This window comes from Dermochelys coriacea, chromosome 2, assembly GCF_009764565.3.
Source record: "Dermochelys coriacea isolate rDerCor1 chromosome 2, rDerCor1.pri.v4, whole genome shotgun sequence".
Classification (NCBI taxonomy): domain Eukaryota; kingdom Metazoa; phylum Chordata; order Testudines; family Dermochelyidae; genus Dermochelys; species Dermochelys coriacea.
Genome location: NC_050069.1, coordinates 66,297,957 through 66,310,676, shown reverse-complemented (window position 1 = coordinate 66,310,676; position 12,720 = coordinate 66,297,957). Strand labels below are relative to the sequence as shown.

Below are 12,720 nucleotides of genomic sequence, written 5' to 3'. Positions count from 1 at the left end.
GACAAGGACCCAAAAAGCCTCTGTCTGGAGAAACATCTTACTCTTGTGCCTTGTCAGATGCCTCAAACAGGTTGGGATGCCCTCCTGGACCACCTGCAGATGAAGGGCATCTGGTACCAGGATGATTTGTGCTGCATATGAACATTCTGAAGCTCAGGGCCATCTGGCTGGCTTGCATAGCATTCCTGCAGAGCTCTGCGGTGCAGATCTTTATGGATAGCCTATCTGGAATGCACTATATCAGCAATCAAGAATGTGCTTCCTCATCCCCTCACTGCCAAGAAGTTGTTAGGCTGTAGACATGGTGTCATCCAAACAGGGTGACCCCATTTGTTCAGCACCTTAAAAGTGTAACTTTACACCCTCATGGCCAAGATGGAGTCTGCTCCACAGGCAGCTCTGGCCAAGAGCGCGCGCACGCAGGAATGCAGCAGGAAAAAATCCTTCCACCCCCAGGGCACCTGTTCCAAACCCTCCAGACTGAATGAACGAACACACACTCACACACGGAAAAGTACAATGGATATAACAAAGGGAAATATTTATTTACAGAGGGATGGGAGGGGAGAAAAACAACAACGCGAAGTATAGGGGGAGCAGTAAAACAGGGTTGCATCCAAACCAATGCTCCATAGGCCCCGTGGTAGCACAGTCTAAAAGGGCAGACACTGAGCAATGTGTTTGCACACAGAGTTCAGGAGGCCTGAGCAAAGTTCTAGGCAAGTGCTGAGTCTTGAGTGCTCCTGGTTGTCTTTGATGCCAGTAAACTTTCCCCAACAAATTCCTCCACTGCCGGTTTTTGAAAAGCCACACAGAGCGACCACCTCCCCACTTAGCTTGCTAGCAGCCTCCCTCCTTATTCCCAGTGCAGTTACAAGCCCCAGTACTTACAGCCCATGCAGCTCTGGGCAGCTGTGATACTGGGTCCAGCTCCAGCCTGTCCTTCTCAGGCGATTCCTCCCTGGCACAGTGCTTCTCCTGGCTCCTGTCCTGGGGTGTCCCCGATCTGCCACCCTGTCCTTCCCAGGCTTCAGGCAGGTTCTCCGCTGCTTCACTTTGTGAGGGCCTGCTTACTGCCACCCTTCTCTCTCTCCCTCTTGAGCTCCAGAGCCCCACCTCAAGTTTCCCATCTTTTTCTCACTGCTCCCCCCTCCCTCCTTAGGAAAAAGATTTAAAGGGGCCATGCTCTTTAAATCCCAAGAGGTTACACAGGTACCAGCAATGACATGGTAGATTTCTTAAGCAGGCAGATGGTAACCAGCTAAGAGTGGCTGATGCAGAAATCTGTCACAGAGCTGATATTTTGCCATTGGAGGACTCCCATAATTGATCTGGTCACCATGGAGGACAATGCAAAATGCCTGAACTTCTGCCCAGAGAAGACATGAACCTGGGCTTCTAATAAGACATCTTTCTGCTACAGTGGACTATTGGTCTCAAACATGCCTTCTCCCTGGTTCCCTTGATGCCTATGATGATATCCAAAGTCAGACAGGACAAGGTCATGCTGACCTTGATAGCTCCCTATTGGACAAAGCAGTTTTGACGGTCGGATCTTTCACACATCCATTCAGACCTCCCATCCTCTTCTTGATCTTCCCGGATATAGTATCCTAGACCTGCAGTTGTGGCACTTGATGGCCTAGATGTTGGCTGATTGTGCACCACATCTGATGAAGTGAGCTGTAGCTCACGAAAGCTTATACTCAAATAAATTTGTTAGTCTCTAAGGTGCCACATGTACTCCTTCACTGAGAGACTGTTCTCAACAGGTTCAAAAACTCCCCATACAGAGCAGGAAGCATTCTGCTCGGAAAACCTACTTCTCCAAATGGAAACGGTTGGACAGCCCAATATAACATGGACCCAGTTGAGGCTCTGATACCACAGATCTTCAACTATATATTCTGAACCAGAAACAAACTGGATTGACATTTAGTTCTCCCAAAGTCCATCTTGCAGCAGTATCATCATGTCCTGCTTCCATTCAGTCATACTCGGGCTTCTCACATGTGACAGAATCAAGATTTTTTTAAGGACTCTCCTGCATACTTAAGTACCTGTTGAAGACCTGATTTCTACATGGGATTGCAATATCATCCTCTCCTTTCAAGCTGCTTTCCAATTGTTGGATACATCACTTTACCTTTACCATGGTCTTTCTAGTGGCCATCAGGTCAGCATGGTGGGTCAGTGAGCTCCAAGTTCTCATGGCCAGATCTCCCTACACATCTTTTCACAGAAGCAAGTCAGTGCTGAGACTTCATCCTACATTCCCAAATGTGATCTCAGTCTCAAAGTTTCACTGGAATCAGTCATTTTACAGACCAGCCTTCTTTTCAAAACCAGACTTGTTATCATAAGAAGAATATGTAGTTCTGCTGTCCTAAACGTGACATCAAACCTAGCCACCACATCAAGGGCATAACGTTTGACAAAAGTCAGTGGGTTTACATGCATCACATTCTGGCATGTTCCTGAAGCAGGCAGAAGATGCATCATCTGCACTGATGTTTGGTGGGAGCGACTCAGCAGCTAATCAACAGGTGGAGATACACTATGTGATGCATGTTGAAATTCTCTGTGATGAGATTGAGTGGCTTTTTAATGAGCCAGATATAGCCACAAAAAGAGATTAGGAGACAGTTAAAAGGGTTTGGTCCAGTCAGGTAATAGAGAGAGGCTATGGAAATATTGAAGGAATGTAGGTTTGACGCCTTGGCAGGCATTTTTCATTTCCGCAATTCAGAAGGGACACTGCTTGCTAGTTACCCACATTGGGATCCATACTGACACTCAAAGAAGAAAGAACAGTTACTTACCCTACAGTAACTGGTTTCAGAATGTGGGAGGAGGGAAAAGTTGGGCAAATGACAACAATGTCAAATGTTGTCAATTTGTGGCCACTGACTTTGGAACTAAAACATATGGGAAGCTAGTTTACATTTTTTGTCTGAAGAAGATTAGGAAGAAATATATCAGAATTACATCCAGTCCATTATCTTCACAATATTTCCAGAATAAAATATTTAATAGGTTTTATTGGACTGGTACTGAAAAAATGCAGAATTAACTAATCATAGTAAATGATGAAGATGCTCCCAATAATCAGCGAAACTGTCCCAAAGAACTTTTACCTCAAATTATGGAAATACTGGGGAAGTATATGCAAAGGTCTTTCCACAGTTGTAAATCTGCTCCTCTCCAAAACTCCGCTTATTAGAATTAGATAAATTATATATGTAGTGAACACCAAGACATGAGTACTGACATGTCAATTAACAAAATACGTAATACTCAGAAAAATGGAACTCACACCTCCCGTTTATTCAGAATGCTTGAAAGAACTGTCAAATACAGCTTTGATGGAGAAGATAAATTTCTCAGTAAAATAAGGGAAAAAATTACACTAACACTTGGTGTTGCATTGATATGTTAATATTTTTGTGGTATAACGTGATGATGTGTCATTGCAAAAATTGTATCTGTGTCTAGTATGCACTGAGAAAGCACCGGTCCTTTCTTGTGCAAAATTTAAAAAAAAAAAAAAAACAGCAAAAAGCAGCAGACTTGTTTGCATACCTTTGTTCTGATGTCACCAGTAATGATTGTATTTAAATATTTTGCTCATTGCACTTTTTTTGTATTTTTTATATATATAATGTAAAGTTTTAAAAAAATTAGTCTCTTAATCTCCTTTATTCATTAGTAAGATTTTCTACTTATAATCATTGCTGTTCTTTCAGGGTCGGGTAATAAAGGGGTCCTATAAGTTTCATGCTATCATCACTACATTTGAAATGATTTTGACTGACTGCCCTGAGCTGCGTAACATTCCATGGCGTTGTGTAGTAATTGATGAAGCCCACAGGCTGAAGAACAGGAATTGCAAGCTTTTGGAAGGACTGAAGATGATGGACCTAGTAAGTGCTTCTTGGATCTTATGTACTTGTAGTAGTCCTGGTCGGTAATTTCTTAAGATGATGATTTGTAAGCCTTTTCCTGTGTTATCCACTAAATCAAGTCAATTTTGAGAGAGAATTGTATGAGAAACTTTTCTTAAAGCCTTTCTAGCTAGCCATATGGACCTTTCTACAAACTTTAAGTTTAAACTAAGTGCTGAAGAGCCCACCAATCTCCTCATTATGTTAATCCTGGAAGCTGGTCTTTTCTCTTAAGAAAGGAAGACAAAGAGAAGTCCTTTCTATCCTACCTTTCCTCCCATCTCATGCCATTTTTAAACTCCCTTTTTGTCATCCTTTATCCCCATCTACACCTTTCCCTGCCTCCCATCTTTAAAAATTGGCCACTTACCTATTTTAAATGTGTACTTAGTGAAAACATGGTGAAGTGAAATGAACTCTGGTGTAAGAGATAGGAACTGCTCGGTTCCAATTCTGCCTCTGCCAGAGATTTTCTGTATAACCTTGAGTGAGTTCCTTAAAACTGACTTTCATGGGGAGGTAGTTAAAAGGTGCCCCATTTTCTTTATTGTATACCAAAAAAAGCGTTGAAAGATGCTTTGAAAAGTTATTATTTTGCCTTAAGATGTGATGTTTTTGATTATTTTTGTATTGTGCTTTTGCTGGAAGATTCCTTGCAACATCAAAGGAATGAAATAAAGTGGTCACCAGACTTACAGTAGGTTCTCCAACAAAACTAAGGAAGTCAAATTCTGGTATTGCTGATGTGGTTTTTTGTTTAAGGAAGGGAGGAAAAAAGCTGCTTTTTTTTTTTAAAGTTGCCTTTAACCTTTGTCTGTTTCTCTATCTGTAAAATATTATTTACCTTGCTCACAGAAGTCTTAAGGGTTAATTAACGAAGGTTTGTAAAGTTCTCTGTAAAGGCGTTTATTATGATGTCTGAGAGGAAGATGGACGTATAGTTAAGGTGATAGACTGGGACTCGAGATCTGCTTTTGATTCCTGTTTTACTAGACACTTATGATGTAATGTTAAGCGAGTCACTTAACCTTTGTGCTTCATTTCCTAATGTGTAATATGCGGATAATGATACTTCATTTCTCCTGCTCTCTGTCTTGTCTATTTACATTGTAAAATCTTTGGGGCAGGGACTCTGCATTTGTTTAGTGCCTAGCATGATGTAGTCCCAGTCTTGGATCAGCTTCTAGGAGCTACTCTGATATAAGTAAATAGCATTATTCTTTGTTTTTCAGCTGCCAATCCACAAAAACTAAACTTTTTTTTAAAAAGTTTTTTGTTTGCCTTTTTTATATTACTTAAGCAACATTAAACTTTTCATTTTGCTCCCCTGCAATACCGCAACAATTGTCCTTCCCCATTGACTCTGGGGCCAAATCTTAATTTCTCCTACACTCTCTGCCTTATGCCTCAGCAGCTCACTTGCCACATCTATTTCCTTCATCATCATCTGCACCTTGATAATTCTACTTCCTGACTCTCAAGAAAAAAAAGGGTCTGCTTTGAACAAATAGAGGGTACTGTGTACAAATAAATGTTTACTCGGCTGGTTTTGAGATGCTTGAAAAGCTAGGACAGATAGGTAACTGCCCTTTTCTAATGCTACATGAGTTAGTGTAGAATTTTTACTATTAAAGTGGGGAGTAGAGTCATGCTACAGGACTAGTTTGTGGCAGAAACTGGCTTCTGTTCCTGGAGAAAAGTTAACTACTTCTAGCTATATTGTTAATGTACTGTAGTACGCTGAAGGATTTCCATTGTCTTAGTGATGAGAGATGGTGGGGAAAGCGGAGTTGTTAGAGCCTGTAGTATATACATAGTCTAAAAGTCCATAAGATTTGTGGAGGGGATGGGGTAATGCAGCATAGATAAGCGAGAAAGGACACCGTCTGGTTGGCTAAAGGACCTATCTTTGCAAGAAGCTGAGTGGAGTGCCTGTACTGATTTGGAGTTAATGCCCTAGAGTGCCCTTGGAGGAAGGCCAAAGTGTTTGATGTTGCAAAAGATTTACGAAGAGCCAGAGAGTTGAATGATAAGGACAAAAACATAATGAGAAAACATCTGCACAGATGGTTTCTAGTCAACTGCTTCTTTTTCTTGCAGGAACACAAGGTGTTGCTCACTGGTACCCCATTACAGAACACTGTAGAAGAGCTGTTCAGCTTGCTTCATTTCTTGGAGCCAGGTCGCTTCCCGTCAGAAACCACATTCATGCAAGAGTTTGGTGATCTGAAAACTGAAGAACAGGTAATTTTACTCGTGCACTATTTCTTTCCCTGTTTAAAGAGACTGTTTTAATCTTGCTACAGTAATTTTAATTACCTAATTATTATTATTTATTATTACAAACAACACTGTAGATCTTCAGAAAGGGAGGAGTAAAGGAGAAAAATATTTTGCTAGTGTATTTACTTTGTGCATTAGACAGTATACTTTGTGTAATAAATTTAACTGTTTCCTCTGTTCAGTCAATCATTCACAGAGCACCAGGGCAGCTCAAAAATGTTTTAAAAGGAATTTCTAAAATGGCTGGGGGATCTGGGGACAGGTGTAGTAGCAGGAACAGCTTTCACTTTTTTTTTAGACCGACTAGATTTCCAGTTGACATTGTCAGTTTAACATGGCAACAGAATAAGGGGCTGCTCCTTTTTCCCTTGAAACAAATGGGAATATTTCCATTAACTTCAGTGGGAGCAGGATTAGATCTGATCCCAGATTAGTAAATGACATAACCCAATACAGACATTATTGTGCTTGTAATCTTTATTCAGAAATGACTATTCTAGTGCTCCCCATTTAAAGAAATGGAAATATTTCTAAAAATGCATGCATCATAATATAACAGGTGCTAAATTAAAGTCATTGATAAATATCAAGATAAACTAATTTATAATTACATACAAAAACTACATTAAAAGGAGGTTAGAGTTGCAAAGTTGAGCACTCAAAAGTTAGGAAATGCTAGGATAAAGGTTATCCATGCAACTTTAACTTAGCTGCCTTGTGTTTTGTAATAGTCTTTAATTACACGCTGACATACTACTTTTTCAGCAGGATCCTGTCTTGGTTCGGCTTCAGTCACCTTAATTCTGGTGGTATTAACTTGTTAAATTATTCTGTTTGCTTGACATGTGACCGTAATTTTCTTTTAAGACTTTTTTTTGTATTTAATTGTTTACATTTTTAATAAAGCAAACTGAAAAAAACAGCAGTTACATCATGTGGATCGTCATGACCTTCTACACATGACATCAGCAGGGTTGGAACCTTTTGATTCACAGCACAGTCCCGTATCACTTGAACTAACAAAGTTGCAGACAGAAATATCCCCTGCATGGACCAGCCACAAGACAGAGATGAGGCACAACACTCTGACAGTGGATTTCATAGTTGTTTGCTGGACCTCAGAGGAGTATTGGGACTCTGGAATCATAGAATTGTGAGAATGGAAGTGACCTCGAGAGGTCATCTAGTCCAGTCCCCTGCAGTCATGGCAGGACTAAGTATTATCTAGACCAACCTTGACACATGTTTGTCTAACCTGCTCTTAAAAATCTCCAATGGTGGAGATTCCAAAACCTCCCTCTCCAATTTATTCCAGTGCTTAACTAATCTGACAGGAAGTTTTTCCTAATGTCCAACCTAAACTGCCTTGGCTGCAATCTAAGCCTATTGCTTCTTGTCCTATCCTCAGAGGGTAAGAAAAACAAAATGTTGCTCCAAGGAAGAGGGTGAAAAATTATGTACTTGAAACTGTCACCTCACTCCTCTCTTCTCCAGAATCCTGGGTTCCATTTCAGATTCTGGAAGGTAGGGTGCTCTAGTGATTTACGTTCTTCCTCCCCTGCCCCTTTGCTTACTATTTCCCTCTAATCCTCAGCCCTCCGCATTAGTCTACCCCCCTGCTTTCCACACTGCCTGATCAACAGCAGGGGGAGCATTGAGAGCACAGGAGAAACAGTCTTACTGCTCTCAGTTCTGGTGCCCAGCACCACAGTGGCCACTGGTAGATGAGGAATAATTGTAGGGTAATTCTTGCTCAGGCCTGCCACCAAGGGTGACTGCGTGTTGGGGGCGGGCAATGAAGATAGAATCTTTAGAGAATTTAGCTGCCAGCGTCGCACAAACCTCTGAATATGTAGTAACAGGGATTTTCAGAACCTTTATAGTTTGGTCAAATTTTGGTAGGTTTTCACTGAGACAGCAAAAGCATCTCTCCAGGGCTACTCTACTAAATTACAGATACCTGCTCCAAAGCATGCAGGTGCAAGTCTACTTAAATAAACAGACAATTTTTTCCCTTAACTACTTCTCACAAAAGGCATTTCCTTGGAACTTTATATAATAAATTAATATTATGCCTCTGGCAGAAATCAGCATGGAAAATTTCAGCTTAAACAGTTTTATAAACAACTGAAAACAGGGTCTTAAAATGAAAAGTGTTAGGCAACCTATAATAGGCATTACTGCCAGCTCTATCTAAAACAAAACAAAAACTCTGAAGTGTTGTACCTAAAACAAACTGATATGTACACTCTTTTACTTCACTCAACTGCCATGATTGGTGTGAAATGATGATTCTTGCCTTGGGAAACTTTTATTCAAGTGAAATATATTTGATAGCATCAATTACATGAGGAAAAGTTTACCAGCCAGAAATAATACAGTAACATCACATTTTTTTAACTGTAGTCTTGTGTATCCCTAGAGTAACCAAAGCAGAATTCAGTCATTAGTGGGTTTTATGAAAATCTTCCTTTTTTTTTGAAACCCTTCTATATCTGAGTTGTGGTAGAAAATGGAGAGAAGGAAATTTTAGAGGTTCTTGGAATTCTAGGATTAGGGTGATGCATATGGTGGAGATAACCAGAGCATCTCCTTAAAACTGAAGGTGGTATAATATCATTTGAAATAAAAACTTAGTATTTAGTATTTAAGACTTTTCTGTTACACAGTTATTTACTAAAGCTGTCTCTCATAGGTGCAAAAGCTCCAAGCCATTTTGAAGCCGATGATGTTGAGACGCCTTAAAGAGGATGTAGAAAAGAACCTGGCCCCCAAAGAAGAAACAATCATTGAAGTTGAGCTGACAAACATTCAGAAGAAATACTATCGTGCTATTCTTGAAAAGAATTTCACATTTCTCTCCAAGGGTGGTGGTCAAGCTAATGTACCTAATCTTTTAAACACTATGATGGAACTAAGAAAATGCTGCAATCATCCATACCTTATTAATGGTAGGCCTGCATATTGATCCCTTCTTTCTCATAATAGCTATGGAGAGTTCAAGATGATATAACTGTTCCAGTATGTATACTGAGATAGTAGATTCTCTCTTTCCATCAAAAATTCACATGATAAAATCACTGCAGATGGATGGATATACTACATGTCTTTACAAAAACCTGTAAAATACGAACATCCTATTAATTTCCCCCAGCAGAGTGACAGATTATTGCTTTGTCTCTTTGAAGCTGCATTTGGGTACATCACATCTTCTAGCTCTAGTGAATCTTGATATAGCAGTTAAAATAATCTCTGAATTGAACTTGTTGAGTAAGAAATGGTGATCAGACGTGATATTAAAGCAGATATTTTATGACCTGCTAGAATTAGGAACAAGTTCTGGAAACAATAATTACATTTGTAAGATACCAGACTTTAATTGTCATTGGTCTTTCAGTGTAACACTGCTGTTTTTAGATCAAGACTGACTATAGCAAGTACACAATGATGGACCAATATAACTTCATTACTAGTTAGTATAATGTAGCTAATTAAAGTATTCTAATTTACATGTGTTAGGTGATCACACCCATTATCTGTTTTTTGGGGACAAAGCATTCACATACCTCTGTAAATGTCACTTCCCACCTACTGTATTTCTGCCCACTGGCTTCTCCTCTCTTTTCTACAATAATCTATCATGTATGTTTGATCTGATGCTGATTGTAAGATCCCTGATTGGAGGGCCTTCTCTCTACAGCTGCATGCGTGACCATGATGCTAAAGAAATTATTTTTAGTTTTGAGGGCTGTGAGGCTTCCAGATTGTGTTGCTTAACTAAATTTTCTTGGAATACTTTTTAATAGAGGGAAAAGGAGAAGTAATTATACTGATGTTGTCATTTGATGAATCTGAGATGATTTAGTATTTTGGAGTATCTTGCATTTTGCCATGCTAGATGGCTGTCTTCAAGCTCAGCTGATCCTGGACTAGAGTAGTTTAAAAAAACATTTGATCCAGTAAGTAAACTGAAGGCTTTTTGTTTGGGGGCGGGGTGTGTGTGTGTGTGAGGTGACTCACGATTTTTGAAAACTTAAGTTTAGCAGAACAGTGCTGTCAGTTTCATGGCACTAAATGTTTTAAAAAAAACCCTCAGATTTAGCTAGAAAAGTCATGGCTTATCCTAATGAGATGAAGTTTACCAAAATAAGTCCTTTAATTCTAGAGAAGAAATGCTTCTAATTCTTGCCTCAGGTTTTATCCTGTTGATCAATAATTAACATCTTTTCACTTATAACAATAACACAAGCTAATTATAATTCTGTCTCAAGACCTTACAATGGATATACAACAGCTTTGCATCGCTATTCTGTGGAAAAACAGCTTATAGCAGTTGCAAGCTCTCAAGAGTGGCTGTCACCACTGTATTTAAAGATGTTGTGCAGGCTATTCTTTTGATATTTTGCAGTGTACACAATTATGCAAATATTGTGACTCCTTAGGTCACCAGGTCATATTTGGCACAGTCGGCATTGACTAGAGTGATGTGTAATGTTTAAGGGGAAATTAAACACTGCGTGTTTTTAGAGTTCATGAAAGCTTCTGCGAACATGTTCCGTTGCATATGAAGGTTTTTGGTTTGTGTGTGTGGTTTTTTGTTTTTGTTTTTTAAATCATTCTTTTTTCCCCCTCCCCTCTCCCTCCCCGCCCCCATGGTCAAACCAGGGCATTAACTATCTTGCATTACATGAGGTGTCCCATGTAAATTTTGAGGCAGCTTTTTACAGTACTTTTAAATTGTGTTTAATAGTGGAAATTTTATGGTTGAAGTCGCATGGTATTTCTTATGGTTCCTTGGTTGGGTGAGCATATTCCATGTGGAGTCAGCAGAAACTATTTTGATTCCCCTAATCTCAGGGAATGGCTGCATTTTGTATGTCTTCTGAGACAGACAAAGCAGTGTCTGTTTTTCTAGAATCATGAGCAATGGGTTTTCCCTAACAACCACTCTCAAGGACTTATAGATCATACCTCTTCCCCCAGACCCTGGAAAGCCAGCAGCAGAATGTGACTCTATGCTGATCCTTGCTGCAGTGTTGTGGGGCATGGTGAGAGGGTTTAGCATTCTCGCCCTCACAACATCATGTGCACCTGGAAGTCATTTTTGATTGGCGAGTGCCAGAGTACTGGCCTACCTGGTGGTCCACAAATCCCCCTTTTCTCACCCACTACCCAAAAATTAACAACCTGAGGCTGAGTGGGGAGAAAGAAAGTTGGTGTTACTGGTTTACAATCAGCCAAAGATACCAGATACTTCTCCCCAAAAGACGTTACCAAGTAGGGATAATGAAGACTATTGGAGGGTGAGGAAAATTGGGGCAAGATGGATGCATTCTTTGACCGAGTTTGTTGGAGAAGGGTTGTGGAAAGGGTAAATGGTGTGTCTGCAGAGGTCTGTTATGGAATCTAAACCAAACTCTGGCTCTTTTGAGGTTCCTCAATCACTAGATTTGTACGTAGGTTTGCTATGGTGAGGCTGGCGTAGTATGTCCTTTTGTATGTAGCTTGGTTACATATTTATATGTAAAAGTTTGCATGATTTTGTGCATTTCATAGTAGTACAACTTGAGTGTGATCAGAGGAAAACTGTGGTGGGACTAAATAATGTGACTGAAGTAGTACTCTACATAAGCTGGCTGATCTACAATAGGCTTGAGGCATGTGTTCAGTAAAGTATTTGACTTTTGTAGCATATAGGTCAGGATGGCTGCACATTTTACAACACTGAGAAGGGATTCTAGATGGAGACAAGGCTGGAAGATGTGTCTAATTCTACTGTTCTTGCCTACGTTTATTATACTTTTTTTAATGAGATGTCATTCTTGTGCAGTATTTAGCCCATAAGAATCAATGATTAGTTAGTCTGGTGGGCAATAGTTCAGCTATGTGCTTCAGCTGAAGATACTTAAGTTTGTGAGAAATTTCGCATACATTATCTCATGTGAACTCTGTTCTGTCAATCCTAGTTGTCCAGGTTGTTTGCTGAGCAATGCAGATCTCTGCCCAGGTAACCTGGCCTAAATTCTATCATATGTACTCTATCCTTGTTTAATATAGAGCTGTCAGTCATACTGGAAATCTAGTCACTTCAGTTCCTGTTTCTTGACTTGGGCTCGTATATAGGTGAGAGAGTTCACATTACAACAGACATGGATGGACTGCTGGTTCAGTACACAGACTACATGTATGTGAGTGCCTAGAATCTAGGAAGGGAACTCCAAAAAAAAAACAAACAAACAAACAAACAAACAAAACCAAGTATAACATGTTTTGTCTCCCTTACCCTCGCTCACGTTGTGCAAGACAAATGTCCAAGATGGTCTATATACAACTCTGAAATATATAATTTAAAAAACAGCTTTTGGTCAAAATTTCAGAGAGAAAAATGTCCATTGTCCAGAAGTGTCGCAGAAATACTATTTTTCGGGCATGGAATCACCTGAAAGCAAATTGTGAAAAATGCCCTGTGTGAAGCTTCTTGCACAGCTGAAAA

General features: G+C 39.8%; 1 protein-coding gene across 3 annotated transcripts in view; it reads left to right on the top strand.

Moving 5' to 3' along the window:
• CHD7 (chromodomain helicase DNA binding protein 7) overlaps positions 1–12,720 on the top strand; it is a 185,641-nt gene that overhangs the window by 150,001 nt on the left and 22,920 nt on the right. For all 3 annotated transcript variants that reach the window (XM_038390351.2, XM_038390352.2, XM_043507817.1), the window contains 3 exons: positions 3,747–3,923; positions 6,045–6,188; positions 8,923–9,178. In XM_038390351.2, coding sequence (XP_038246279.1) covers positions 3,747–3,923; positions 6,045–6,188; positions 8,923–9,178 — 577 coding nt within the window. The remainder of the gene's footprint in view (positions 1–3,746; positions 3,924–6,044; positions 6,189–8,922; positions 9,179–12,720) is intronic.